Raw genomic sequence first — 27216 nt, forward strand, 5'->3', positions numbered from 1 at the left:
CGGCCACAAGGTGGCAGAAGTGCATTTGATAAGAGGCTGCAAGGATCATGTGAACGGAAAAATCACACATGACAGGAAGGAGGAAGTGAGAGGGCGTGGAGGAGTGTAGCGTGCAGCAGGTTATGCATTGTAGGGAAATTGTAATGCATACACGTGCACACACATAGTCAAGTTCCTAATGTGAAAATTGTAAATAGTTTATGGTGTTATATTTGTAAATAAATTGTTATTTTGGTGAAAGAAAAAAAACAAACTTTTTTTGTGTTGTTTACATTACGTTTAGTTTAGATATTTGAGCTGTCACAAAAGCAAAAAATATTTGTGTCACAGTGAAAGTTATGCTTGAAATGTATTTTTTCACAAACACCTGGTGTTTTTCTAGTCGGGAACTGATATTTTCCAAAAACTTACCTATATTGTATTGCTGATTTCTAAAGAACGCAAAAAGGTAGAAACAAACGTTTTTTTCTGATGAAATACGGGAGTCTAATCTTTCTTTTGGTAGGTTCCATGTTTATATAGCCATAGAACACAATATTTTGTGTGCCTTGAAGATCAGTCAAATCGTCTAAAATGGCCGGTACTGAAGGGGTTGTCTTTTGAAAAATGGCTGGGATTGAATGAGTTAAGTCAAAGAATATGCATATTGTAAACAAATGTTATGTATTTTGGCCCAAATTAAGCATTTTCAAGCATGCAAGCAAACAGGTCCTTCAGAAGGCGCATTCAAAGATGTTTTGATGTGTTATATTGTACGCTGGTCACTAGGTGTCAATAATGTTCCATTGGTGAGACAAAGGAAGTACTGTACTAAAACCTGCATTAAAAAAGGAACAAGCACCAGGAACTCTCCCAGTGCTAACTTTTGAGTCTATATTATGTCTTATTTTTGGTTTTTATTGTTTCTTATTATGTTTACTACAGTATACTGGCTAATAGGAGTGTAAATGTGACTGTAGGGGTGTTATTCCATGTCTAGAGGGCTCTGATCATGTTAAAAAAAAACATATTTAGAAGGTTGTAAACAGGTTTTCTATGCTCTAACTACAAAAACATCCCATTTATAAATAAGGAGATCTACTTCGCGGAAATTAGCTTATCACGGTCGGGTCTGGAATCTAAATAAACAAGGGATTACTTTATTAGTTTGCAAGCTTTTTTTAGTAAAGTGCAAGGATGCAGACTGAATATTATCATCCAGGTCATTGTATTCTCAGGGCATTGAATCAATCGAACCAGAGTGTTCAGGTTGTTTTTGAAAATGTTTCGCCGCTCATTCGTGCAGCCTTCATCAGTTCGTGCTCAAAGATTAGACAGGACAGTTCTAGGTTTCACTCTTTTGTGGTCCAAAATGACAGTCCTTAAGATACAGTGGAGGGGGGCGTCTGCCAGCCAGCAACAGTCGCTTTGGGAACATCCATGACCACCTCATGACCAGGGGAGTCCGCGCAAACGACTGTCGTTGGCAGGCAGAGGCCCCTCACTCCGTTCTATATTTAACGACTGTCGTTTTGCTCCACAAAAGAGCGAAGCCGTTCTTGTCTGGGCATGCCTCTACTTGTAGACACTTCCTGTCTCTCACTTAATGTGTACACATGTACTGTACATGTCAACCTTCCCCCCCCTTTATTCAAAGTGTTGTTTGTGAAGTATTTGTTGTGCTTATAGAGTAGTATTTGGTGGGCGTTTAAGTCGAGAGGTGTACTGGTCGGGCTTTGAGGTGTGCTGCCCTGACTCTTTCTATCTTTGCATTGCACAGGTTGTGAGAGCCGGGGCAGCCACCTCACCTGGCATAAAAACTTGGGGACCGATGATCGTTGGCTTAGAGAGAGACAGAAATTGAGACATTTGAAGACTGACTGTTGAGTCAGGATGAAGAACACGACCTACCGCCCGCAACAATGTCTCATCCAAACTGGACCAACAGCCGATGTCAGTCGAAACTGTGGAACTGTCAGATTTGTTGTGAGATAAACTCTTTTGGTTGACATGGAACTCCTCAACTGCTGCGATCGCCATCATGGTTGAGACTTCGCGCCTGTTTTTGTGGCTCTGAAATGTTTTCTTCTTTATTCGCATGCTGTCAATGCCACTAAGTAGAACTACTGAGGGAACCGATTGCTGAAAATACAATAGTGTCTATGAGATGTGTTAGTTTGTATTGTGATTAGCCAAATGTGATGTTTTTGTTTTTCAAGTGGGACGTCAGGGAAAGACATTGATAGGTTATCAATGTCGACTGGAGCAAACGCAGCATGTCAGTCTGATAAGTAAGTTACTTGATGATGCTCCATTTTTGTTGTTGTTATGCACTTGGGAAGGGGCCGACCCCTATAATTCACATACGGGAAATTTCCGACACCACCTGCAGAGATTTCCGATCCATGAGCCACGTCTGTGCTTGAGTGTTGTCAGCAACCGTAGCTGAAAGAATATAAGCCAACTTAGCCAAAAGAGTGTCGCCACACATGCACGTCAGCCGCCCTCCTCACTCACACAAGCACTTCACCTGATGAGTTCAGGGCCACACAAAACAGCCGAACATAATGTGTGGAGACAGCTACGTTTCCTGATATTCTTCTAGCTACGTTTGCTGATATTCTTTTGGCGTGGTTGCGGCTGACATGTTTTGTCCAATAAAGCGATTGTTGATCGATCAGCTCGTCATCATTCTTATTGCGACGCTACAATAATATTAATATTAAAGCAAACTATTTCCAGCGAGGACCACATTGTTGAAAAAGTGAAAGGATGCAACTTTGCCACTTGGATATTTTGTAAAGCAACACATGTACTGTAGGTATGCTAAGAAGTTGTATATATTTCAAGAAAAACCTGCATGTCATCCTTGTGATATAGGTGAAAAAGTCTATTATTACTATCAATTTTGCTCTTTGATTGTTTTTCCCCACTTTTGCTGCCATTATAATTTTTTAATTTTCCAAATATTTCAAATTTCTTCTTAAATCTTCTGAAAGAAGAGTCTTCATTTTTTTTGTAATATTATGACTATCTAATGTCGAAGACAAAGTCTTATTCTAACGATAAAAAAGTTGCAATTTTACAAGGAAAAACACCGTAATATTATGAGGAATACACGTGTGTGTGTGTTAGCGGTGTCACGAGACACGAGCTCATGAGAAAATGAAAACATCTAAAAATATATTGCAATCTACTAATATAATTTCTATTATGTTACACTCTTCTGCACACTGTCTGTATGCAACCGGCCCTGCCTCTCCCTACAAAGACAAAAACACTGTATGATTGACAACAAGGCTCACTCTGTTCATGCCATTGTTCATGCCACAAACACGTTGCTGAAACAAATGCACGGAGTGAACTGTCGTCCTGCGTGTTTGGATGAAGAAAACAGACACGCATGCACATGGCAATATATTTGACGGCGGCAAAATTATCAGGTTAATTTTCATTAGCATGTGATTAATTATATTATCGTTACAGGCCTACAGCACACGAGACATTTTTTTCAGAACGAGAAGTGTTGTCACATTGGAATTTCGTGAGATCTTGTGACACGAGATCTTCTGACACCCCTAATATATATATATATATATATATATATATATATATATATGTATATGTTTGTGTGTGTGTGTGTGTGCGCACACACATATATATATATATATATATATATATACATATATACATACACGCACACATCTACATATATATACGCATATGTATATATACTCTATATATATATACAATTACATTATTTTTCCTCATATTACAAATTTATTCCAATTTCTGCTTTTGTTTTTTCAACTATTGATACTTTCTTCTTTTAAATTTTCTTCTCATAATTACGACCTCATTTCCATAATTATTATTATTTCCCCAGCCGAATATTCAAAAATTACTACTTTGTTTTGTTTGTTTCTCATAATATTACGACTTAAACAATAGCAATTTTTATAATTTTTACATTATATGTAATATTATTATATATAATATTTTATTATTTTTATATTATATGTAATAATTTTTCAGCAACCTAATTTTCCAAAAATGACAGCTTTATTCATAATTTTGTTTATTATATTACGGCCTAAATTTTTTAAAACTTTTTTTAAACTTTTATGTTATTAAAATTACAATCATAATTTTAAGTTAATCTCGTAAAAGTACGACTTTTTCTCGTTAGCGCGCAACTCTTTTCTCTTATTATTGTGACTTTATTCTTCTGATTTTTCCATTTTTGCTGTTTTTTTTTTAATTTGTCTGATTAAATTATATTTTTAGAATGTGGCACAGGCCAATAAAAAAAAAAACAGCTGCAGACCACAAATGGAATGGTCCCTGGGCCGTACTTTGGATACCCCTGGTTTAAGAGTGCGGTCTTAAAAGGAACAGGACTTGTTTGTGTTTTTCATAGATACAAGAACACTCTGTGGGGGTCACAGTGCTTGCTGGATGGTAGGGGATCATATGTTTGTTTCATCTATCCATTGGCACTTTTCGGGATGTGCTTATTGGCTGAGGCGGAGTGGATACTGCAGTAACACGACAGTAGTTTGAGCTCGTATTGTGTTTTTTTCATCATTCATTGTATCATCGTTCCTTTCAGAGGTATCAGCTCGGCACACTTGCATCCCGTTCTGATCAGGTATGAAATAGTTCCTTGTAGTACCTTGTTTCGTCAATGGAACCATGTCAGTCACAATCATAAAGATATTGTCCAATGGAAAAGGAGAATATTGCATATTTTGTTAATTTCCTAATCCCGTGTAAAGGGATTTTTCTGGTGTCTTTGCTTTGCTGTATCGGTTTCTTTTGCTTATCCTGTGTACATTTAATGCGACATTCCACGCACTGAAGTAGAATCGCTGTTCGATTGTGAGTCTTACTGTACTTTTAGACAAACGTCGATGTCTTTCAGCATTAGCAAGTCTTCCTCAGTCGCAATGTCCACAAGTTGACATTTGACTCCCTTGTCTTGAGAAGCAGCCCAGCTTTGTTTCCATGCCCCTTGTGGTCCTCAGTCAGGGCTGTCAAAACAGCTGCTTTTGCTCTGCCGGGGTCTCCTGACACGTGTCAAATTGTGCCCTGGAATGTCACCATGCGGCCTATGTCGGCCCTCAGATACAAGCTTTTGGGGGCAGCGAGAAACCTTTGGTCTTTACTGTGTTGCCAACAACAAACACCATTGGTCTTTGGAGATGAAATATTGGATCTCAGCAGTCTGTTGAACCATGACCAACGCATTCTTGTTATTCTTGCAGTCTAAAAGCTGCTGGATTGTATTTTCATGCATGGCCATATCAATGAACCAAGCTACACTGCACACATCATTGGAATCCATGAAAAAACTTGAAATATTCTTCATTTACTGTGCTCCACAAACGTATTGTAACACTGACGCCAAGACAAGTGTGTTTTGTTGCCCAGATGTGTCCTGTTGTATTGCTTATGCAGTCAGTAAATAGCACTGAATGTCTACGCTGGGTTTTGCCTGGGTGTACTGCAGAGGTGGGAACAAGTCAGTGTTTTGCAAGTCTCAAGTCTTTCATCTCAAGTCTCAAGTAAAGGTGCACTAGTCCAAGTCAAGTCCTAAATCATAGGCTTGAAAAGTTGAGTTCTTACAAGACATAAGCACTGCTTAGTGTCTCCCAAATAAAATGACATTTTAACAATGTAACAATCTATTACGTTTGACAAATACAATGAATCCATTTTGATTTTTTTCATAAAATAAGACCCCTGTGACAAGACTTAGTCACAGAAAAGAGTACTGACATAGCATTCAGGATTTGGTCAGTGCACAGAAATGTAATCCATGCATTCGTTGTTTGTTCTTAAACCAGATTGGACATTCATCGATGCATTCAATGAGGTTATGAGATTATGTGGGGAAATATGTTGTCTCATAACGATCACGTTAGAAATACTTTGACCGGGGACACATTTTACTCAACAAATTCACTGAAAAGTATTTTCAAGTCATCGGACTAAAGTCCCAAGTCAACAAAAATAAAGAAATTGTCCACACCGTTATAAATACTTGGAGGGCAGGGCGCTGTGTACAGCTTTTCCCTGCCTTGAACTCATTAAGTCACACATGTTCTGTCCCACTGTGCCATTTGACGATTCCTTCTGAAAAGCGAAGGCGTGTTTTCTGCTTTTTGAAGTTGGTTTTTCAGCTGCTTTACGGACATATATCTAGATGTTGACAGACGGTGCTAGCCGTTCCAAATTTTGGACATACAGTCGTCCCTCGTTTATAGCGGTTAATTGGTTCCAGACCCGACCGTGATAAATGAATTTCTGTGATATAAGAGTATCACATAAGAGTCAATGTTAATAAATGGAATATATGTTTATGACTTTCTAAATACGTTTTTTAATATTATAGACCTGTAGACATGAAATAACACCCCTAAGTCACCTTTACACTGCTATTCATTGTTTACAACACATTGCTCAACACTTTTTCTACAGGTGCTTGATACGGCCGCTAGCTAACGAGCTAACCAGTTATCCTCAAATGTATTTCTTCTAAATTTAAGAAGCCAAAAACTTACCACTTCCACATGGAATGGGAGGAGAACTTTTATTCATTTTCTCATGCCGGACATGCCTTGGCTGACTTCATGCAGTGTTAAGGTAATGAAACGTAGATCATGTCTCAATGTTTTGTGTCATTACTGCCGCCTAGTGACCAGAATACTACTTTTCATTTGAATTTCACTATGTTTTGACCAGTCTACCATCACACAGCAATAATTTATTAACTCATTGAATCCCAGCCATTTTAGACGATTTTGACTGATCTTTCAAGGCACACAGAATATTGTGTTCTATGGCTTTATAAACATGGAACCTACCAAAAAGAAAGACTCCCGTCGTTCATCAGAAAAAAAAGTTTGTTGCTACCTTTTTCCGTTCTGTAGTAATCAGCACGTTTAGGAACTGAATTTGCAGATGTTTTTAAATGTTACTCATGCTGTCTACTGTCCATGACCACAAAAATGGGAATTTGTCGCTGTATGACACTCTCGGCGGTAAATATTTTGACAAAATGGTGCAACAGCAGTATGGGGCAGAGCCTTGACTTCATTTTCAGCACAAATAGCTCTGGCTTCTCATGGGCTAAACAGAAAAGAATTCAAATCTTGTATACTTGTGTTGTATTTCTATAGTGTGATACTTGACTGTTATTTGTGTACCTGTACACTTGATTCAAAAAAATTCTTGCCCATTTGCTTATTTAAATAGACATGCCTCTAAGGTTGTATTTCGCATTTGTTGTATACGCATTATTGTATCACTGCGGTAGGGTTTCAGGTAAGAATGTACATATCACTGTGTGTGTGTGTGTGTGTGTGTGTCAGCTTATAGCTGTGGAAAATGAAGTGGACCTTTAATAAACTCCTGACTTTTTTTCATCTTATTGGTGCGGTGATAAATGAGTGTCAGCCAGCTAATTAATAGCTCTTAAGGTGCAGCGGCGGCGGTCCGTTTGTGCGTGTAATGCCCTCTGTCATCTGTGATTTATCACCTGGGAAGTGGCATTGTTGGGGGGCAGGGGGGGGACCAGCTGAGACAAGCTGTTGCCCCTAGAGACCGCGCATCTAAAAACCATCTGCTGGATCGTCTTATCCGCGATCGCCATCAGTGTGTAAAGTACACATCTTTTCAAATCTAGAAGGTCACTCGAACAGCATCAGGGCGCCGTTCTATACGTATTGCAAGTCTGCAGCATTGGAGTATGATTTATGCTCATGCTTGTGAAGTATCCTCAATATTGCTGGTGAACTTTTTACAGCCTGAGCTGCAATCTCAATAAGTAAAGTACAGAAGGTCCTCGACTTACTGTATGTACGGGTTCCGTTCCTAGAGTGTCATGTATGGGCAGGGGTGTCCAAACTTTTTCCAGCGAGGGCCACATAGTGAAAAATGAAAGGATGGGCCTCTTAGATGTTTTGTAAAGCAACATAAGAAGTTATATACGTATATTTCAAGAAAAAAAAAACATCTCAGCTTTGTGATATCGGTGAAAAAAACTTACTATTAGCATGACCTTCCTACTCTTTTTGTTCTCATTTTTGCTGTTGTTGTATTATTTCCAAATATTTCAACATTTTTCTTAAATAATCTTCACACATTTTCTTTGCATAATATTATGACTTTATTCCCATAATATTTGGAATTTATTCGCATAATGTAACTTTTTCCTCAACCTAATTTTCCAAAAATTACAACTTTATTTTGTTTTTTGTTTCTCATAATATTACGATATTTTCTTTAATATTTCATAATCTCTATGCTACTAAAATGATTTTTTTTCCTGATAAAATTTTTATTTCATTCTCATAAAATTACAGCTGCCCCTCCCCCATTTCTGCTTTTTCCCCTCCCAACTATTTCAACTTTCTTCTTGTAAATGTTCTTCTCGTAATTATGACTTTATGGCCATAATATTTTGACTTTATTCTTGTTTTTCCTCAAACTAATTATCCAAAAGTTACTTTCTTAATTTTTTTGCTTGTTTTTCATGAAATTGGGACTTTAAAAAAATAATGTCTTTCTTTAATATTTCAAACTTTATACTGCTAAAATACCATAATTTTTCCTTATAATATTAAAACATTATTCTCGTAAAATGGCAACATTTTCTTATTTTTTTAAATATTTTGACTATATTCTTGTCAAATTATTGTAGATTTTTTCCATTTTTGCTGGTGTTGCTGCTGTTGTTGTTGGGTTTTTTTTTGTTTTCTTGTAAAATAATAATTTTAATATTTAATTTATTATTTATCATTTATTTATTCAATATAAAATGTGCTGCAGGCACAGCCATGCCTGCACTTTGGACACACCTGAAGTAGAGTTAAATTATACCTAAATTAACGCCCAAGTCACTCACACTGTAGAGTAATCCCTCGTTTATCCCGGTTAATTGGTTCCAGACCTAACCGTGATAAGTGAAATTCCTTATTTATAAATGGAATATTTTCATAGATAGAGCAAAGAAAACCTATTTATGACCTTTTAAATATGGTTTTTAACATGATTAGAACCCTCTAGACATGAAATAGCACACTATAGTCAGTCTTTACACATTACACCTTTACCCTCCTATTACCCAATAAAGTAGACCTAATAAGACATATAAGACATAATACAGACTCAGATTTTTTTTTTTGTGTGTGTGTGTGAGTTTAAGCCCAATACGTCAAAATGTTCTGAGAAAAAGGAAAGCAACCAAAGCAAGATAAACAGTTTTTAAGGTGAAATATGAAGGTAACAAAAAAGTAAGCAAACCTGGAAAAATCCAACCCTGGACCTCAGAGGTCTAACAGTGTGAAACGTGTTGTTCAGCAAGCTCGCTGTTGCTCTGCTGCAGTAAAACGTCCTGTCCTATCCAGCAGGGCCACCTTACGGACAAATGAAATGGCTGAATGTCACAGCATTGGAGTACTCCACCTTCATTGCGAGTAGTTTCTATGGCAGCAATGAATGACTTTTATTCAGATGAGCTAATAAAGATTCTGACTCGGCTTCTTCTCTATAGGTGTGACTTGAAAAGTCCATTCATTCCATCCTTCCCTTGTAAAACAATGGCTCCTTTGCAGCCCGCTATTCCACAGTAAATCAAAAAGTAGCTGCTTTGCAAACTTCAATAGGATCTTCTCACAATGAAAAGACACCAGTGCACTTTGTTATGGACGCCACTGAGCGGCTGAGCGCTTTGTGTCATATTGATTTCTGTCATGTGGGCACTCCCCAGGTAATTGCATTGCCCACTTGTGATAAATCCTCTGCCTTGTTTCAGCCTTTTGGGTTTAGAAACCAGGGCTGACGGAGAGGATAGAGGTTTTTTAGGCCACGAGTCCCACTGTCAATACATGGATTCATGAATGCCGACACAAAGCAGCGGCTTGGAGACCTCACAGACTGCTGCTCTTTGTCTCTTAAAAGGGGCATTAGTTCTCATCTGTGTGATTCACAATTACAAATAAATAGGGCTATCAAATGATTAACATTTTCAACTTCACCAATTACTTACCAATTACTCCATTTGCAACTGTGTGAAATGTGTAAAACATTTTCACTGTATTTCACAAACAAACAGAAAGATACATGACAGATTGCTGTATGTTTTATTAACAGCTCCAAATGAAGTGAAAATCCTGAAAAGTCTGAATTGCCATTTTCAACCGCAGTACAGTGAGAGTAACATTTTTCTGGCAGAGGTGGTTGAGTGGTTGTCTCTAAATCTAAAGGTTGCTGGTTTGATCCTCCATCCTCCCATAATCGTGTGGAAGTGTCCATCGGCAAGATGCTAAATACCCAGTTGCTCCTGATTGAAGCGTTTTGAGTGCCTTGAAGGAGAAAACTGCGATACAGTAATCTCTTGCCTCTTCAAATTGTGTATCAATCACGGTTTTTCCAAAAATATATTAATTAATAAAACTGTTTTGTGGTTGACTACTGCCAATTATTCATCATAAAATACTCATATTTAAGCCAATTTCTGAGTATTTTTTGCCTAAATTAAGCATTTTCAAGCATAAAAGGGCTAAATGAAGTACAATACAAATGTAAGGCATTCAGAAGACACATTCAAAGATGTTATGATGATATGTAGTATTCTACGTCGGCCACTAGGTATGAGTAATGTTACATTGATGAGACAATAGCAATAGCCACTGCAGAAACAGGAAGTAAAAAAAAAAAAAAAACAACAACAAGAAGGAACTCTCCCAATGCTAACATGTGTGAGTCCATATTATGTTATTTATGTCTTATTTTCTCTTATTATGTCTACTATATTAGGTACAGGTGACTATAGGGGTGTTATTTCATGTCTAGAGGGCTCCAATCATGTTAAAAATCATATTTAGAGGGTCATAAACAGGTTTTTTATATATTTGGATCACTATTATCTTGGAATACATTGGAACCTCGGTTTTTGTCATTAGTTAATTCCAAAGAAGTCAGCTGAGAATCGAAACGTATAAAAAAACAAGGCAATTTTTCCCATAAGAAATCATGTAAATCCAATTAATCTGTTTCAGACACTCACAAATATAAACAAAACGTACATTTTGGAGAGATTGATTGTAATTTTACATGCAGAAAGCAATTGTAACCAACTAACCGCAATAAAGGAGCCATCTTCGTCCTTTGCGATGGGTTCTTTTTGGAATTCAGTAGTGTTTCTCACCTTATTTATCAAAGCGCTGGGATTGGCAACTTTCTTTGGCCGCATAGCTGCTTAAAAATGTACAGACTGGGAATCAGCAACGTGCAATATTGTACAGAAACCAAAGTGTGTATTTGAAAACAAAATCATACGGATAAAATGGGGCGTTGGAAAGCCGAGGTTTGACTGTATGCTAGGAGGAGCAGACCCCGGGTCAGAAATGTGACGGGAATTTTTAAGAGCTGGATGTGAGTCAATAAACCTTCAGCTGAGTGGATATACCTCCCTGGTGGGGGTGATCTGAGAACTTCACAGAGAGATTAAATGGCAGATGAAAGTAGACACGAATCATCAGCCAAGAGCAACACATGTAGCTGACAAAGGCAGTCAATCATGTCCCCTCAACCACCTTAACTCTAATAAGATTACATCAATCAATAACCGCTCTTATGAGTGATTGGATTTGGTCTGCTTCCAGTATACAAGGGACGTGGGGGAAGGGGGGAGGTGCTCAATTTTCCCAATGATTAAAGCAGGCCAAATTGCTTAGATAGCATCAAGGACCTTGCTGTGCCTCGGTGTGGAAGGGCAATGTTTGGAGCAGATAGAGGTTGGCGCTCGTAGGTGAATAAAGCCGTGTTGCCATGCAAACACAAAGCACAAACTCAACAAGGAACACTTGTGTTAAATAGGTGTCCATCCACACCAGAATAAATGTCTCTCAACATACAAAACATATTCATGGTTGGTCATGTTCGTTTGGTCAATAAGAAGCCTGAAAAAATTGACCACAGTTGATTTGGTGGCATAAAAATACCTTTATTATTATAAATTCATCAATACAGTGGTACCTGAGTTTTTGTTGTTAATTTGTTCCGAAAGGTCAGACAAAACTCCTCAACATACTAAAACCAACGCTATTTTTCTGGCGTCCTCTGCCCTCTCAGTTGGACACTCTGTGGTGGGTTGTTTAGCAGTTTCACTCAAAAAAAAAATGCACAGACCGTGAGTCGCCGACGCATAGGGTGCTTTGTTTCTATGTTTCTATTAATGTCTCTTCTGTTGTTGTTGCTTAATTTATTGGTATATATGTTTATGTGTTTATGTTTCTTATGTTCTTATTCTTTCATTTGTTTTCTTTCTTTTCTTGGGAGAATGAACAGAATAAGATTTTCATTGCATGGTATAACTGCTGTTGTACTACGCACATGACAATAAAACTCTCTTGAATCTTGTTTGGGGACTCAATTCCTCGGAATGATACAGTACAGGGCAAATGGACTAGTTTGTGAGGCGGCTGTTGTGCAATAACCGAGACACAAAATGTGTCAAAAACCGAATGACTGGAAAACTGCGGCATTTCAAAAACAGAGGTTCCACTAGACTACAGAACAAGCATTAATGTAACGTAAAGGACAAGGTTCAGCTGAATGTGAAGCTTTTAGGATGGGACTCAGCACCTCCAAATCTGAGGCCCTGGTTCTCAGCTGGGAAAGGGTGCAGTAATGCAGTTGCTGCACCGGACTTTCGTGGCCTGTCTTTGCTGTTTGCGGATGACGTGGTCCTGCTGGCTTCATGGGCCATGATCGATTTGCAGCAGAGTGTGAAGCCGCTGTGATGAGCATCAGCACCTCCAAATCTGAGTCCATGGTTCCCGTCCGATAAACGGTGGATTACACCTTCCGGTTTGGGTGTGAGGTCTTGTCTCAGGTCAAGGAGTTGAAGTATCTTGGGCCCTGGGTAACGAGCGAGGGAACTGTGAGCTCGCAAGGCGGATTGAACCAGGCTGTCGTGGTGTGTCTCTGCTTTTTGCGGATGACGTGGTCCTGCTGGCTTTATCGGGCCGTGAACCTCAGCTCTTGCTGGATCGGTTCGCAGCCAAGTGTGAGAATCAAGGATTAGAATCAGCACCTCCAAATCCAAGTCCATGGTTCTCGCCTGGAAAAGGGTGGATTGCACCTACCGGGTTGGGAGTGAGGTCTTCTCTCAGGTGGAGGAGTTACAGTATCTCAGGATCTTGTTCACGAGCGAGGGGTTGCTGGCTGGAGTGTGAGCTCGACAGGCGGATTGACGCAGCGTCTGCAGTAATGCAGTCACCGTACCGGACTGTCGTGGCGTGTCTCTGCTTTTTGCAGATGACGTGGTCCTGCTGGCTTCGTCAGGCCGTGATCTTCAGCTATTGCTGGATCGGTTTGCAGCTGAGATTAAGAATCAGGAATGAGAATCAGCACCTCCAAATCCAAGTTCATGGTTCTCGCTTGGAAAAGGATGCCATCTCTGGGTCGGGGATGAGATCCTGCCCCAAGTGGGGGAGTTCAAGTACATTGGGGTCTTGTTCACGAGTGAGGGAAGGACGGACCACTAGATCAACAGGGGGATTGGGTTAGAATTGTCCCTCGTTTATCACGGTTAATTGAGTGAATTTCCGTGAAGTATGATTCAATATTAATATTATTGTATTGTTTACATCTAGTGCGCGACAATAGGACGAGCAACACGCATTGTTCCTGCATGGATATGTATTGTCACCACCCCTTCCCACATCTGTGAAGCAGTCGTGGCATTATTTGGTCCCGCTATGTCCCACTGCGTTCCTTCCATGTGACTTCACGCTATAGCAGGCATCACCCCAAGTCTGATTAATTCCTTTTGCAAGGGACCTACGAGATGTTGAACTCCAGAGAAGAAGCTCATGCAAGAAGAAAGGTACGGCTAGATTTTTTCACAGCTGCAGGAAGAGAATGTGCAAAGAGCAGGGAGGAGGGAATAAACTACAAAAAAAAGAGATACAGACAGTGTGGGAGAGGCAACTGCTATCTAGAAGATATCGCTTTGGTCATTTTGATTAATTAGTAACAGAAATTCACAAGGAAGATCCAAGACGATACAGAAATTACTTGAGTATTCCCGCGAAATTGCTCCAAGAGGTGGTGGAAAAGTTAACCCATTCATGTTAATTGAGAGGCACGCGTTGATACGCACCGTCTGCATTTTTTGCATATAAGTTGCATTCACATTGCATTCACGACTAGTTCACGGAAATGATGTGTTGCACAGTTTACACATACTTCACTCCTGTTAATGACCAATTTACTCATTGGCACGCAAAATTGCATACCACTGCGGGGACAAAGTGCATGCAAGTGTAAACGGGGCTTTCGACATAGGGTGAGGAGCTCTGTCGACAGGCGAGGTGAATCGGACATTCGTTCAAATGCTTCCCTTTAGCTTGAACAAGTGATTATAGTGTGTGTTGGTTTGTAAAGGCAAATGAAACACATACATGTGCTCCATCGAGGGATGCCTTTATATGATTTCTGGGTATCCTCAAGCAGCTAACTTGAATCTTTTCTCTTTCTTTTTTCCCTGAGTCAGAGGTTCAAGTGAAATCAATTGGTGGGCTGTGGGCAACCATAGGAGAAGAGTGCTCATTAGTGATACACACACATTTTGCTCATTTGTCATGTATTCCCTGGGTGGCCGGAGGGCAATTTCAAGTCCTATAGTTTCTGAGGCAGTTATGTCTTCTCCACCCAATCAAGATTGACTGTTCCTTTGTGTGTTGTAAGTGTGAGAATTGTGTGATAAAAAAGACACAATCATCTGCATATTCACACTAATGTGACAGTTTATGGACCTAGGTGCCAATTTGTATTTGTGCCAATTAAATTTGACATTGGTATCTCCCATAGCTCGCATAAACCACTGTTTGCTTTGCCTGTTGTGAGGGATTCTTAGCAAAATTTCATTAATTTCTTTCTATATAGTCTACCCCAGCTGACAATTAAACATGTCTGAAAATGAGTCAGAAGACTGCTACCCCTTATCCATATCTATGAGGTCCTAAACAGGTTAAACGGTGAAAATATTCCATTGATTAGTATTGAATCCTACTTATCACGGTCACGTCTGGAACTAATTAACCATGATAAACGAGGGATGACTGTACACCCATTTATTTGTAATTTTGCTTTGTCTCTGGACAAAGTCACAAGCAAATGTACAAGCAACGTGTTAACACCCTCATCAAGGGGTTCCACACTATCCACACGATAGTAATTTATACTAACCCCTTGTGAAAATGTCCAAATTGGACAAAGCATTGGCCAGTCAGTGGCTGTGTCAGGCCAACGAGGTGATTCATGGAAAGCAGATTCTCATGACTGACAGCTGCCTCCGTTGTTGTCATCATCCATCATCACTGCTCTCATGATTGAAAACACCGCCTTTCTCTGTGTGTGTGTGTGTGTGTGTGTGTGTGTGTGTGTGTCTCAGGTGTGACGAGTGTCAGCTTTGCTACCACTTCGGGTGCCTCGACCCTCCACTGAAGAAATCTCCCAAACAGACGGGTTATGGCTGGATCTGCCAGGAATGTGACACGTCCTCCTCCAAGGTGTGTGACAGTAAATACAATATGCGTGTGTGCCTGTTTGTAAAGACAGTCCTTTGGAGGCTTGGACCGGCTCCCAGCCTTTCATACAGTTCGTACAGCTGCACGGCCCTGGCGGTGGAGCGTTTGTGGGTTTTGATCCTCAGCCCCTCGTTGATGTCGCTCATGATGCCGAGTTGGTGAATGAGGTGACAGTGATACAGTAATCCCTCGTTAATTGGTTTCAGACCAAGTGAATTTCCACCAAGTAGGATTTCCTAATTATAAATGGAATATTGTTGCAGTTAGAGCATAGAAAACCTGTTTATGACCTTCTAAATACAATTTTACCTTTATTAGAGCCCTCTAGACATAAAATAGCACCCCTATAGGCACCTTTACACTCTATTACACAATATACTAGACATAATAAGACATAAATACGACCTAATGTAGACTCACATATGTTAGCATTGGGAGAGTTCCTTGTTTCTTTTTTACTTAATACCCCATAGTCACCTTTACACTCCTATTACCCAATATAGTAGACATATAAGATGGAAAATAAGCCATTTGAGACATAAATAAGACAAAAATTGACTCATGTTAGCATTCTTGTTCCTTTTTTACTTACTGTACAGTACTCATCAACGTAACATTACTGACACCAAGTGACCAATGTAGAATACCACATATCATCTACACATTTTTTGACTAATAATAGGCCATATTCAACCACGAAACAGCGATGATGCATAAATAAAAATTTTTTTGACAAGCTGTGATCGAGTGAAGCCGCAAAAGACAAAGCACAAAGTTGCAAGGGATTACTGTCTAAGTGAAAGACCGAAACCCATGTCTTCAGATACAATGTGATGCTGGTCAGTGGCAATTTGTTTGGATTTAGGAATAATTTTCTCTTATGCCTGTGAATATTGTCATTGAAGAGCACTGAATCCATCGCAACTGGACTGTTCAGATTGTCTTCGGAGACACTTCGCCTCTCCTTCTTGTCCAAATCTGACGAGAGCATCTCATAAACTGTCTTAAATATGATTTTGAAAGGTCTTAAAAATGTATTAGTCACTTCTATTTTTGCACAAATATATAAACTTCAGTCACGCTTTAAAATGTTGGGATTTTTGAGGATGCTAAAACATAACAACAAAACGGAAAGAAAGTACTTTGCAAGTAATTCTGGGCATTTGATTTTCCTTCATGTCTTTTGTACTTGTTTTTGCCAGTATGTGTGTGAAATGGGTCATAAATTGATTTCATTATGCTCTTAAAAGTCTTAAATTTAACTTGTAGAAACCTGCAGAGAACCTGTAGAGCTGTCCTATCTAGTCTTTGACCATAAAGTAATGAAGTATGTTTGGATGTCTTCTAAGATAACCTTTAAGAGAAAAGGTTTGAAAAAGAATTGGTAAGTTCAAACTGCCGTTTAACAATCTTAGAACCTTTTTAACGGTAAAGCCAACTTGTACACTACATTTCTCCCCCTTAAACACCGCAGAAACTTCTCTCATGTAGCCTTACAGTGGAACCTGGGTTTTTGTCATTAATCCGTTTCAAAACGTCAGACGAAATTAGAACCATACGAAATCCGAGGCAACTAATGTGTTCTATACATCCAAAAATATGAACAAAAAAAAGATTTTATGCTGTAGTTTTATTTATAGTTTTACATGCAGAAAAAAATGGGAAATAATTATAAATAACGAATTGCAGGAACTTAGTGTTGATGCGGACTTCCCTGTCATCCTGGCGAGATTGAATTCAACAGTGTTTCTCACTTTCTGCATCAAATAGCAGTTGCACTCATAAAAAGATTGCACAGACAGTGACTCAGCATTGCGTAGGATGCTTTGTTGGGACACTTGATTTCGCGGAACGATACAGTACAGGGCAGACTGACTAATTTTGTGGCTTCACTCTGTTACAGCTGTTCAAAAATATATGGATTAATAAATCATCACTGTTTTGTGGTTTAATACAGTCTACTATTAGTCAAAAATATGCATATTAAGCTAATTTTACGTATTTAATGTGAAAATTAAGCATTTGTAATCATAAAAGTGGCTAAATAAACTAAAATATAATCCATTTTAAAAATGCATTCAGAGATGTTGTGATGGTCTGTAGTATTCTACACTGGTCACTAGGTATTGCTACATTGATGAAACAATAGCCAGTGCACAAAGTACTGTACTTCCTGTACAGAACAGGAAGTAAATAAGGAGCAACAATAGGTAACTATCCCAAAGCTAGCATGTGAAGCTTATGTCTTATTTATGTGTTATATGTCTTATTTTCTCTTATTATGTCTACTATATTGGGTAATAGGAGTGTAAAGATGACTATAGGGTTATTTCATGTCTAGAGGGCTCTTATAATGTTAAAAACTGTATTTAGAAGGTATGCTCGAACTACGAAAATATTCCATTTATAAATCCTACTTCGCGGAAATTCCCTTTTCACGGCCGTGTCTGGAACCAATTAACAGCGATAAACAAGGGAATGTATTGTACGAAAACCATGGTAAAATTTTAGCAAACATTTTCGACAAAAACTGAGGCGTACAAAAACCAAGGTTTGACTGCACCATGACCCCAAACTTCCCTTGATAAAAGTGTGATGTAGCGTGGTTGGATTCTTTCCTAGGAACGTTTGAAAAACACTGATTGGTAGAAAACACACACACAATTTGTAACATGTTTTGTAATGATTACGAGATATATGTTTCCATTTGGGAAATGGATACGAGAAATGACGCACGACTCTACTTTAGTGGATCTGCAGAGGAACAGCAGGATTTGGAAGAATATCCAACAATTTAGGACGCACGCACATACAAAAATGAATGAAAATGAAGAAAGCAAGATTAGAAGAAGCTGAAGAACAGTCGCAGTGGCTCTGACCGTCGTAGCAACTCAGCATACTGCAGCAACACAGTACTCTACGAGCTCGTTGTTTGTACCAAACTAGAGCAGACGCCAACGCGTATACGTCACTGCCGATGTTGCGGGGTCTGTATTTGATGTGTGTTAAGAATGTGACATTTTGAGAACACGTGATGTAAAGACCTTTTTGAGACACAATGTTTTCAGAGTGTCTCCATAATAGCAAGTGGAGGGAGATAATGGACTTCACTAAGGGTGTCTAAAAAGCACTCTGAGAGGAGAGCTGTATTTAAGGAAACTTTTATTATCCGTCTTAAATGGCAACCCGTATGCCACCTTTACCTGGGAAGGGAGACTGATTCTTAAATGCCAACATTAAGTGCACAATATTGCCTGATCATTGTGGAAAGAGATGCAGCTGCGGGCCAAGATAGCAGCCAGTGAAACGCTCCACCTGACAGCCGGTTGCAAATAATTGTATAGGAAGTCATTTGTCAAAGCGCCCTCCCTGCAGCCCCTGCTCTTATCTGGGAGAAGGATGACTGGCATCAGGGAGAAGAGCTATGCAATAATCAGCATGGATGATCTTACAGAATAAGATGATGTATAACATGTTGCTATTTTATTGCTGGAGCACCAATTCCAGTGTTTCCCCGACCGTTTTATAAGTGCGCCCCCCCCCCCCCCCCCCCCCACACACACACACACACACACACACACACACACACACACCGCACCACCACAAGAAGGTAATTTAATTGCATTTCCTATATAGTGCCTGATGACAACAGAAGTAATATAAGGGTAAATTTCACGTAGAACATTGATCTTTTATTAACCCCCCCAACATTCTGTTTTGTTTTTTTTTTTTGGTTAAAATGTCTAAAAATTCAGATCCAAAGTAAATGTAAAGCTGTACAAAGTTTGCAATTCCCTTCTGAGACTGCTGCCCCTGCAACCTGGACCCAGATAAATGGAAGAAAATTGATGGATAGATGGATGGATGAATGGACAACGAATGCAGTGTTTGGGATGTCGATTTTACAGAACGGTACGGTACAGTACGATAACCGAAACAGTGTTGAAACCGAGGCAAAATTTTTGCCGGAATTTTGACGAAAACCGAATCATACGAAAACCAAGATTCCACTGTAATTAAATATCATCACTGTGATAAGTGTCCGCGTGTGTGTGTGTGTGTGTGTGTGTGTGTGTGTGTGTGTGTGTGTATACTGTTTGGGAAATCGGTACGCCTCTGTACCGAACCGAGTATTCCATACCAAAAAAACACATAGCGTTGCACCCCTAATGATGAAGTACGATGACTGTACTACACTGCACACGTGTCAAAGAAGATGAGCCTCTTTTTGCAGCCGTTGGTATTTCTCTTTTGCCAAAAGGTCACAGCAAATTGAATTGTCTGCCAGGTCTTGATTGATAACAAAATATACTTTTGATGATAATCTGTGCCTGTCTTGTATTGTTGGGGTGTTGTAAGGCCTTTGGTAATACAGAGAAGTGGTTGCTTTGCATACTGTGGAGGAGTTTGTTAGTGTGCATAGGGGTAATAAAAGCTTTAATCAGAAATGCTTGAGTTCATTACAGAGAAAGTGTTTCTCTCTGCCTGCGTGGCTAAGATAAACCTTGCTCTGTCCAAGTCTACATCCCTTCTCTGTCGCCCCCGGCCCCTGCTGAATTGATTTCAGTAATAAAGTGACAATCTTGCCGGAATATACGGGTGGCCTTTAATTTGCGGCTGTTACAGTGCCAAAGGGGCGCTTGTTTAAGGCTTTATTTACACTCTTGCTGCACTGCCTGGCACACTGGGCGCCATGGTGAATCACACCAGAAGACGTGGATAAAAGGTTTGAATTTGCCAAAAGCTCTTAATGTTGTTCAGGCAATGTTTAAAGTGTTCGTCTGTGAACTTGTGTGGGATGCACTGCTTGTTATCATGAAAAGGATTGCTGCTGAAATGCTGGTCCTGGAAAAACAACATCCGTCCTTCACAGCCATAGGCTCACTTCTACTAAGTAAACACTTAGAGTTGGATACTTTACTGCTAAACTTCAAACACAGTTTACATAGAAAAAGTGTATTTCTTTATTTAGTTTGTTACTTTTCGAGCACAGTGCTAAGATGGTGGTAGATTCTACAACTTGGCCCGGGGGCCAGGCCAGAAGCCGATCGAGTGTTTGTGTATATAATCCGTTGTCGGAATCTGCGGAGATATTTACAAGGATGTTCTATTCTGTGTATATTTAGAAGTTGTTAGTGAAAGGTGAAATGGAAGTTCCACGGTTGTCATTGTTACAGTATGGAGGTACAGTGATGATAAACTGAATCTCAAATGTTTGTTGTTTTCTTGTTTGATTATTTAATCCTGGTTATTTTGGGGCGGGGGGGAAAGGACACAAAAACCTGACAGGAATGTCATGGTTTTATTGCGCGGCTATGATATGACGTGTAATTGCATCCAGTAAAATGATTTGCAGCGGGAGTCATTATTGATCTGCTGTTTGCAAAACACACACACATTTTCTGCGACACAGATAATAGAGACAGGAAATCCAATAACAGTCGTGTCCACCGCCATCACGCGCGTAATTAGCGTGGGAAGCACTTTGAACGTTGTTTTCTAACACACACCAGCTGCAAAGTAAGAAGCTAAGCTATAGATATGGGACCAAATGACTCCATGTGAAGAAAACCTTCTCCAATTAATTATGTTTTGATATCTAAAAATCACGTGGTGTCCAAATCATCACGAATGATTGCGAGAAAGATGCGGGAGCAGCCCAGAATGACAAGGGAGTAGCTGGTTGACGATGTCAAGGGAGTTGGGAGCACAGTCAGCAAGAAAAAAGACTTATAGTCAGGTGCGACTTATACATGAAAATATATCTAAACATAATTGTGCATGTTTTTAAATGTTAATTCACACTGACTGACATGAACCAAGGAGTGAACTTTACCGTCGACAGCCACGAGAGGGCGCTGTAGACTGATTCAGTGCATTAAGTGATGTGGGATGAGATTGGGAGCTTGATGAACTCGCTTAAAAGTAGATTGTTTGTTGGAGTCGCGGGCTTATTATGTCAGTTTAGTCTATTCAGCCTCCCAGGTATGTTCTTTATACTATTGTATAGCTGAAAAGCTGAAGCGGTCATCGTTACTATTGAGAGGTTTGTTTTTGGATTGAGGTTTTTTTTACCTTTATAGCCTTACTCTGTTAGTGTCTAATTTAGAATTAGGATACATATGTTGGTTGCAACACTGTTATCTGTGTTTCAATGTCATGAAGGATTTTTGATCAATATTCTCAACAGTGCGTCTTTGACTGGAGCCCTATGAGCTCCTTTAAGCATGATGACCTCATCAATGATGGTTGTCTTTTAAACCAAGTTTAAACACAGTTTAATGTGGTTTAACGGCCAGCAAGGTCAGCTAAACGAGCTCACTGGGACTGCGGAACATGGTCAAGTGTGGCCAGGCACAACGCTGACGATGAAGGGAAAATCAATGGCTGGGAGTCCCTTCAATCACTTTAACTAGGCGCTTCAGACACCCATTCGCCTCTCAGGAGCCAATTTGTGGAGCAAACAGGAGTCTGTGATTACTGTTGGTGTCCCCCGCTGCCTCTGAGGGTCCATTTCTTTGGTCCTAGCTCATGTCTAATAAGCCTCTCAACAGAAACTGTGCATCCAGCCTTTTTTGGGATCGCACCCGTATTTTGGGCGCATAAACTCTGAGCACCAGCCTTCATCACAGCCATGGGTCTCTGCTTGGAGCTGCATGTGCACAAAGCAATGCCTCATTCTGATGGCAATGTACATACCCCAAAAAACAAATTTGTTGAGTAATGACTGCTGTCAAATAAAAACATTAACTTATACCTCAAACCTCCCGTTTCTCTCAGAAACTCCCTATTTTTGCATTACTCTCCTGTTTAAATAGTTTCTTGTAAATTTCCCGTATTTTTAACCATTTTTAACTTGAAAAGAAAACATCATCTCTGGTTGCGCTGCCTCTAAGTTAAAGTGGAATGGTAATTGGTTCTTACCGACACCTACTTGCTCCAATAATTCAAGGTGCTCATGTTTGCTGTCAGCCAATGGAAATTCCCATATTTTCTTCAACAGTACCCTCATTTTCATTTTAAAAATCACTAAAGCTGTTTACATAAAAGTTAAGAAGTTTTATGTTTTGTATTTTGTACACTTAGTGTACCCAAAGTGAACCCTACCATGACCTTAAAACTGAGGTACGAACCGAACCGTGATGATGGCGTACCGTTACACGGCTTGTTGGAATGTCATTTAATTAGACACTGCCTGATAGGGATGGAGTTTTTGAGGCCGATACCAATAATTGGGAATAAATAATTCCGATAACCGATATCAGCCAGTTACATTTTTACATGCATACAAGATGGTTTCGGCCCCCGCCCTTAATAGAAAGGACCGCTGAACCCAGTCATGACCTTCAAACCGAGGTAGGAACGGAACCGTGATGATGGCGTACCTTTACACGGCTTGTTGGAATGTCATTTAATTAGCCACTGCCTGATAGGGATACGTACCGAAACTCAGTTCCGTACTAGGGCCCAACCGATGAGGCCAACACCGATACAGATAATTGGGAATAAAAAATTCCCATAAACGATATATTACGATATGTTAGCCGATTACATTTGTACATTCATACAAGATGGTTTCAGCCCCTGCACTTAGTAGAAACATTGCCGCTGCAAATTGCACAAAATGCATCATATTCAATTGGGATTGATTTACCAACACACGGCCATTCACCGTGATACTCGTCCTTGTACTTCTGCTAAAAAAAAAAAATTGGTGCACGATTTCTCTGTGGTGTGTAGTGTAATTGCTCAACCTGACGTTGGTGCACACCTAGCGAGTGATTGATGCTGTATGCTCGCATGCGGCAGCGAAGCTAGCGAGTAGCCACCTCGAGTAGGGCTTCAATGCTACTTCCGTTGCAATCTTATTGATTCATCCAATACTTATTTCTTCTTTTCACAATTCGATTAATTTCTAAGAAAAACACCATATCACCTGCATTTTCTTCTGCGTAAATTGGCCACTTTTTGGCCGCTTACTGATTATTCTATATTCTATAATATTTAGTTTTAAGACTACATTAACATTTAAACTATCTAAAGAAATTTTAGACTCTCTTCATTGTTTGTTTCTAGCCTTTTTGGGTCTTTAGATATTGGCGGTAAAACATAGGGTAGTTTCAGCAAAAACACCAGATTTTGACGAAAAAACAAGATTTTTCTGCAGAGAAGCAAATTAAGCAGAGTGACGGTGGGGTCTGCTGGGTGTGGGGATGAATCCCTGCTGCTGACCGATCCAGACGGCAGCTACTGGTCAGAAGAATCAGGGTCGGGTTCTGAGTCACCCGACTCTGAACTGCTTCCGGTGTCAGGCTCCGGTGTCGCGCCACATGCCTCAGCAACGCTAACCACTAGCTTGTTGCTTTGGCTGCCATTGTCAACTGCGTTTGTGTCCACGTCACCTACATCACCTATGTCACCTCTATCTTTCGCAATCGCATCACTACGAAGGGCAGATCCACCGCCAGACAAGCTCCGTGACCGTGTTAGCTGCTTGTATTTTTTGTCTCCGTTCGATTTCTGCATGTGTTTTGCTATTTTCCTCTCTCAACCCACAATCCGTCTTCTTCCTGGACAATCTATCGCTGCCGGTTTGAGAAAAAGAGAACTGTTGCCCCCTACTGGGACAGAAATACATTGCCTACAAAGTCAGAAATTCACACACAAGCTGAATAAGACTGATCTGTAGCTCCCGCGGAAAAAAGTCTACGTTACTTTTCGAAAAGACGTCAAAAGACGTCCTTGGCATTGAAAGTGTTCAAGTTGTGTGATCATTGACTACTTCTCCGATCGTGGTCCACAGAACCGTTAAGAAAGGCTAAAGAAAAGCAATGGCCTTTACACTTTGGTTGCTGAATGAATGCAGAATCAGCCACCAGCAACAAATGCTTGATGTGATATTATACCAGCAGGTAATGTAGCATCCCCACATGAGGAACACAGAATCTAACGCTCTTTTTAAACCTTCTTGCCAGTTAAAATGTCAACGATACCCAACCCTACTGCCTGATCAGTTCACCTTGGTCTCACCAAGCCTCGCTACAATGGAAATACACATCTCGGGGTGGAAGATGAACACGAACGAGTGCCTTTAGTCATAAATGAATGGGAATTGCAAATATGAGCAGTTATGAAGTGTAACATGCACTGTGACGGCAGGTTTGTGGCTGCCGAGGTGCTGCGGTAAGAAAAGGTGGCTAAACGTAGCCTGTAACGGAGCGCCTGAATGGATGAATGAAGCGTCGTGTTTATGACTCGCTGCGTTTGTGTCACCCATTGAATTGTAACAAGATGCCATCGCACTGAACAAGCACCACATGCAGCAGCGACACGTAATATCCACAAAATACGCAAGAATGTTTCTGACTTCTACCTGCTACCTGCTGCTGCTCGTCTATTTAGGAGAGAACATGGGCACCACCTAAAAGCTTTTTACTAGGGCGTCAATATGTTACCATGACAACTTAACCAGACAGCATACATGAATATATTTAGAAAATACAATGGAACCTCAGTTTTTGTTAATTTGATACAAAAGGTCCAACAAAACCCGGAAAGTATGCACACCGAGACCATTTTTCCATAGGAAATAATGTAAACCCAATGAATCCGTTTCAGACACCACAAAATCTGATGAGGAGACAATTTAGTGGAAATTGCGTATGAGCCGAAATATAGAATGTTGAAATATGTAAGAAGTATGTTGAAATCAATTCACCGACTGGAAATCGGACCACCAACCACCAAGCTGATAGCCTGCATGTCCTGAATGAGCTGACAAAAAAAACGGTGGAATTTCAAATGTTGGAAAGTAAATCTGAACATTGAAATATATCAATACGCTGGCACTGGATGTATTATGTATTATGAATTTTCCAATTTTCCTGATCAAAATGTTAAGGGCAGGTGAAAAATTGCAAGAATTTACATGTTCCACTGTTGAGGTTCTAAGTAGAGCTTCCAAATGCAAAAAGAAGAAATAGGAGTGAGACAAAAACATTTTGGAGTAAGCAATTTATTGTAAAACAATCATTAACGTGAACTAGGCTGTTCATCAGCTAATCAAAAGTTTAAGTCCACAGCAATTAAAAGAGGAATTTTTAGCAAAAATGTGGATTCAATGTCATTTTCCATCAGGTATTCACACCGTCATGATCTCTTGACGGTAAAGGCAAAAAAGCTTTCTATCTTTGAACGCGGTCAAATTGTTGAGCTGCATAGGCAAGGCCTTTTGCAGCGCGCTCCATTGTATAATTATATACAATAATGTTGTTTTAATTGTTTTTTTAAGCAAAAATTACTGGCAAAAATGGATTAAAATATATGATAAAATAATAGAAATACAAATAAACAAAATTTTAGAAACATGTATGTATAACGTATATAAATAAAATCATAAAGTTAAATAAAATAATAGGTCAAGACAAGTCAAAGCAGAAATTTTACTGGAATTTTTTCAGACATTAAAGCTGGACTTTTTGCTGCCTTGGATTTAGTCTGATGTACTTGTATGTCAAATGGCAGGAAGCACACTGCTCCTGACCTGTTTAAAAGCCTACCCTGACCCTTTCTCTACCCTCTCTCGTTCCCCGGAGGGACGCAATGGTGATACCCAACAATGGCCAAACCCATCAGCTCCCATAGGAACAGCAAAGGGTCGGGGTGTCTTTTTTTTTAAGAAATGCATTTACATCGCTTCCAAATATTCCAGATTGCAATCCCCTCAAGGATTGTATCATACGTGAACGCTCAGAGATAGCATGATGCGCAGCTATCAGAGGGATGAGAAGGTTGGAACTTGAAAGTCTGCTCAGTTGAAAGAGTTGGACCGTGTGAGGGGCTGAGGTGTTTTCCTTTTTGACTGGCGGGCCACACTGATTTCTAAAATGTACAAAAATCTACTTTTCCAGTCTTTCATAAGAAAATACACAACAGAAGACAGTTTTACGTTTAGTAGCAGAACTGATCATCACTATACAGTATTGTCATTAATCCCAATACAGGTGGTCCTCACGTTCCGATGTTTGGTGTCATGTCATTTTGTCACAATGATTCACATTCTGGTATTTCCTGTTACATTGTTTTTGTGTTACGGTGTTCCGCGGTACGTTTCGTGCTGTGGCTTTTTGTCTTCAAACATTTTGTGTTGCGGCGTGGTGTTTTTTGTGACAATGTTTCATGTTACAATGTTTCGGGGTTACGACATTATTATTATAACATCACCGTGAGGCAGACTTTTCTTCTGGCAGTGCGTCAAAGAAAAGGTGACGTGTCGTTAGACACGGTAAAAGGCCTCAGAAAGTAGAGACGTTGGCTGCATGGCCCGTTCAAGGCGCTCAAACACGGCGACCGTCATCAAGGATAAACATGATACCTTTAAACATGTGAGAGGATCTCCTCCTATGAAATGGACAGTGATAACTAGTTACTGTAGTGCGCTCATTATTGATTCTCCCTCCCTTGTAACGCCTTTTCCAGTGTGCAAGACAACCACAGGGAATTGATCTCTTTGTATTACTGTTTAATTTCGTGTTTGTCTTTAATCATTTTATTGGCATTATGGTATTTTGTGTTACAAGGTTTCGCCTTACAACGTTATGTGGTTATGACACATTCTCATAGTTATTATGAT

At 39.8% G+C, this 27216-nt stretch overlaps 1 protein-coding gene across 5 annotated transcripts in view; it reads left to right on the top strand.

Moving 5' to 3' along the window:
* Positions 1-27216, top strand: part of phf14 (PHD finger protein 14) — an 84265-nt gene that overhangs the window by 42206 nt on the left and 14843 nt on the right. For 4 of the 5 annotated variants that reach the window (XM_054763050.1, XM_054763049.1, XM_054763052.1 and 1 more), the window contains exon 17: positions 15449-15566. In XM_054763050.1, coding sequence (XP_054619025.1) covers positions 15449-15566 — 118 coding nt within the window. Of the gene's footprint in view, positions 1-1759; positions 3553-15448; positions 15567-27216 lie in introns of those variants that run through there. The other variant, XM_054763054.1, reaches the window with a different exon arrangement.

The sequence above is a fragment of the Dunckerocampus dactyliophorus genome, chromosome 20 (assembly GCF_027744805.1).
Source record: "Dunckerocampus dactyliophorus isolate RoL2022-P2 chromosome 20, RoL_Ddac_1.1, whole genome shotgun sequence".
Lineage (NCBI taxonomy): Eukaryota > Metazoa > Chordata > Actinopteri > Syngnathiformes > Syngnathidae > Dunckerocampus > Dunckerocampus dactyliophorus.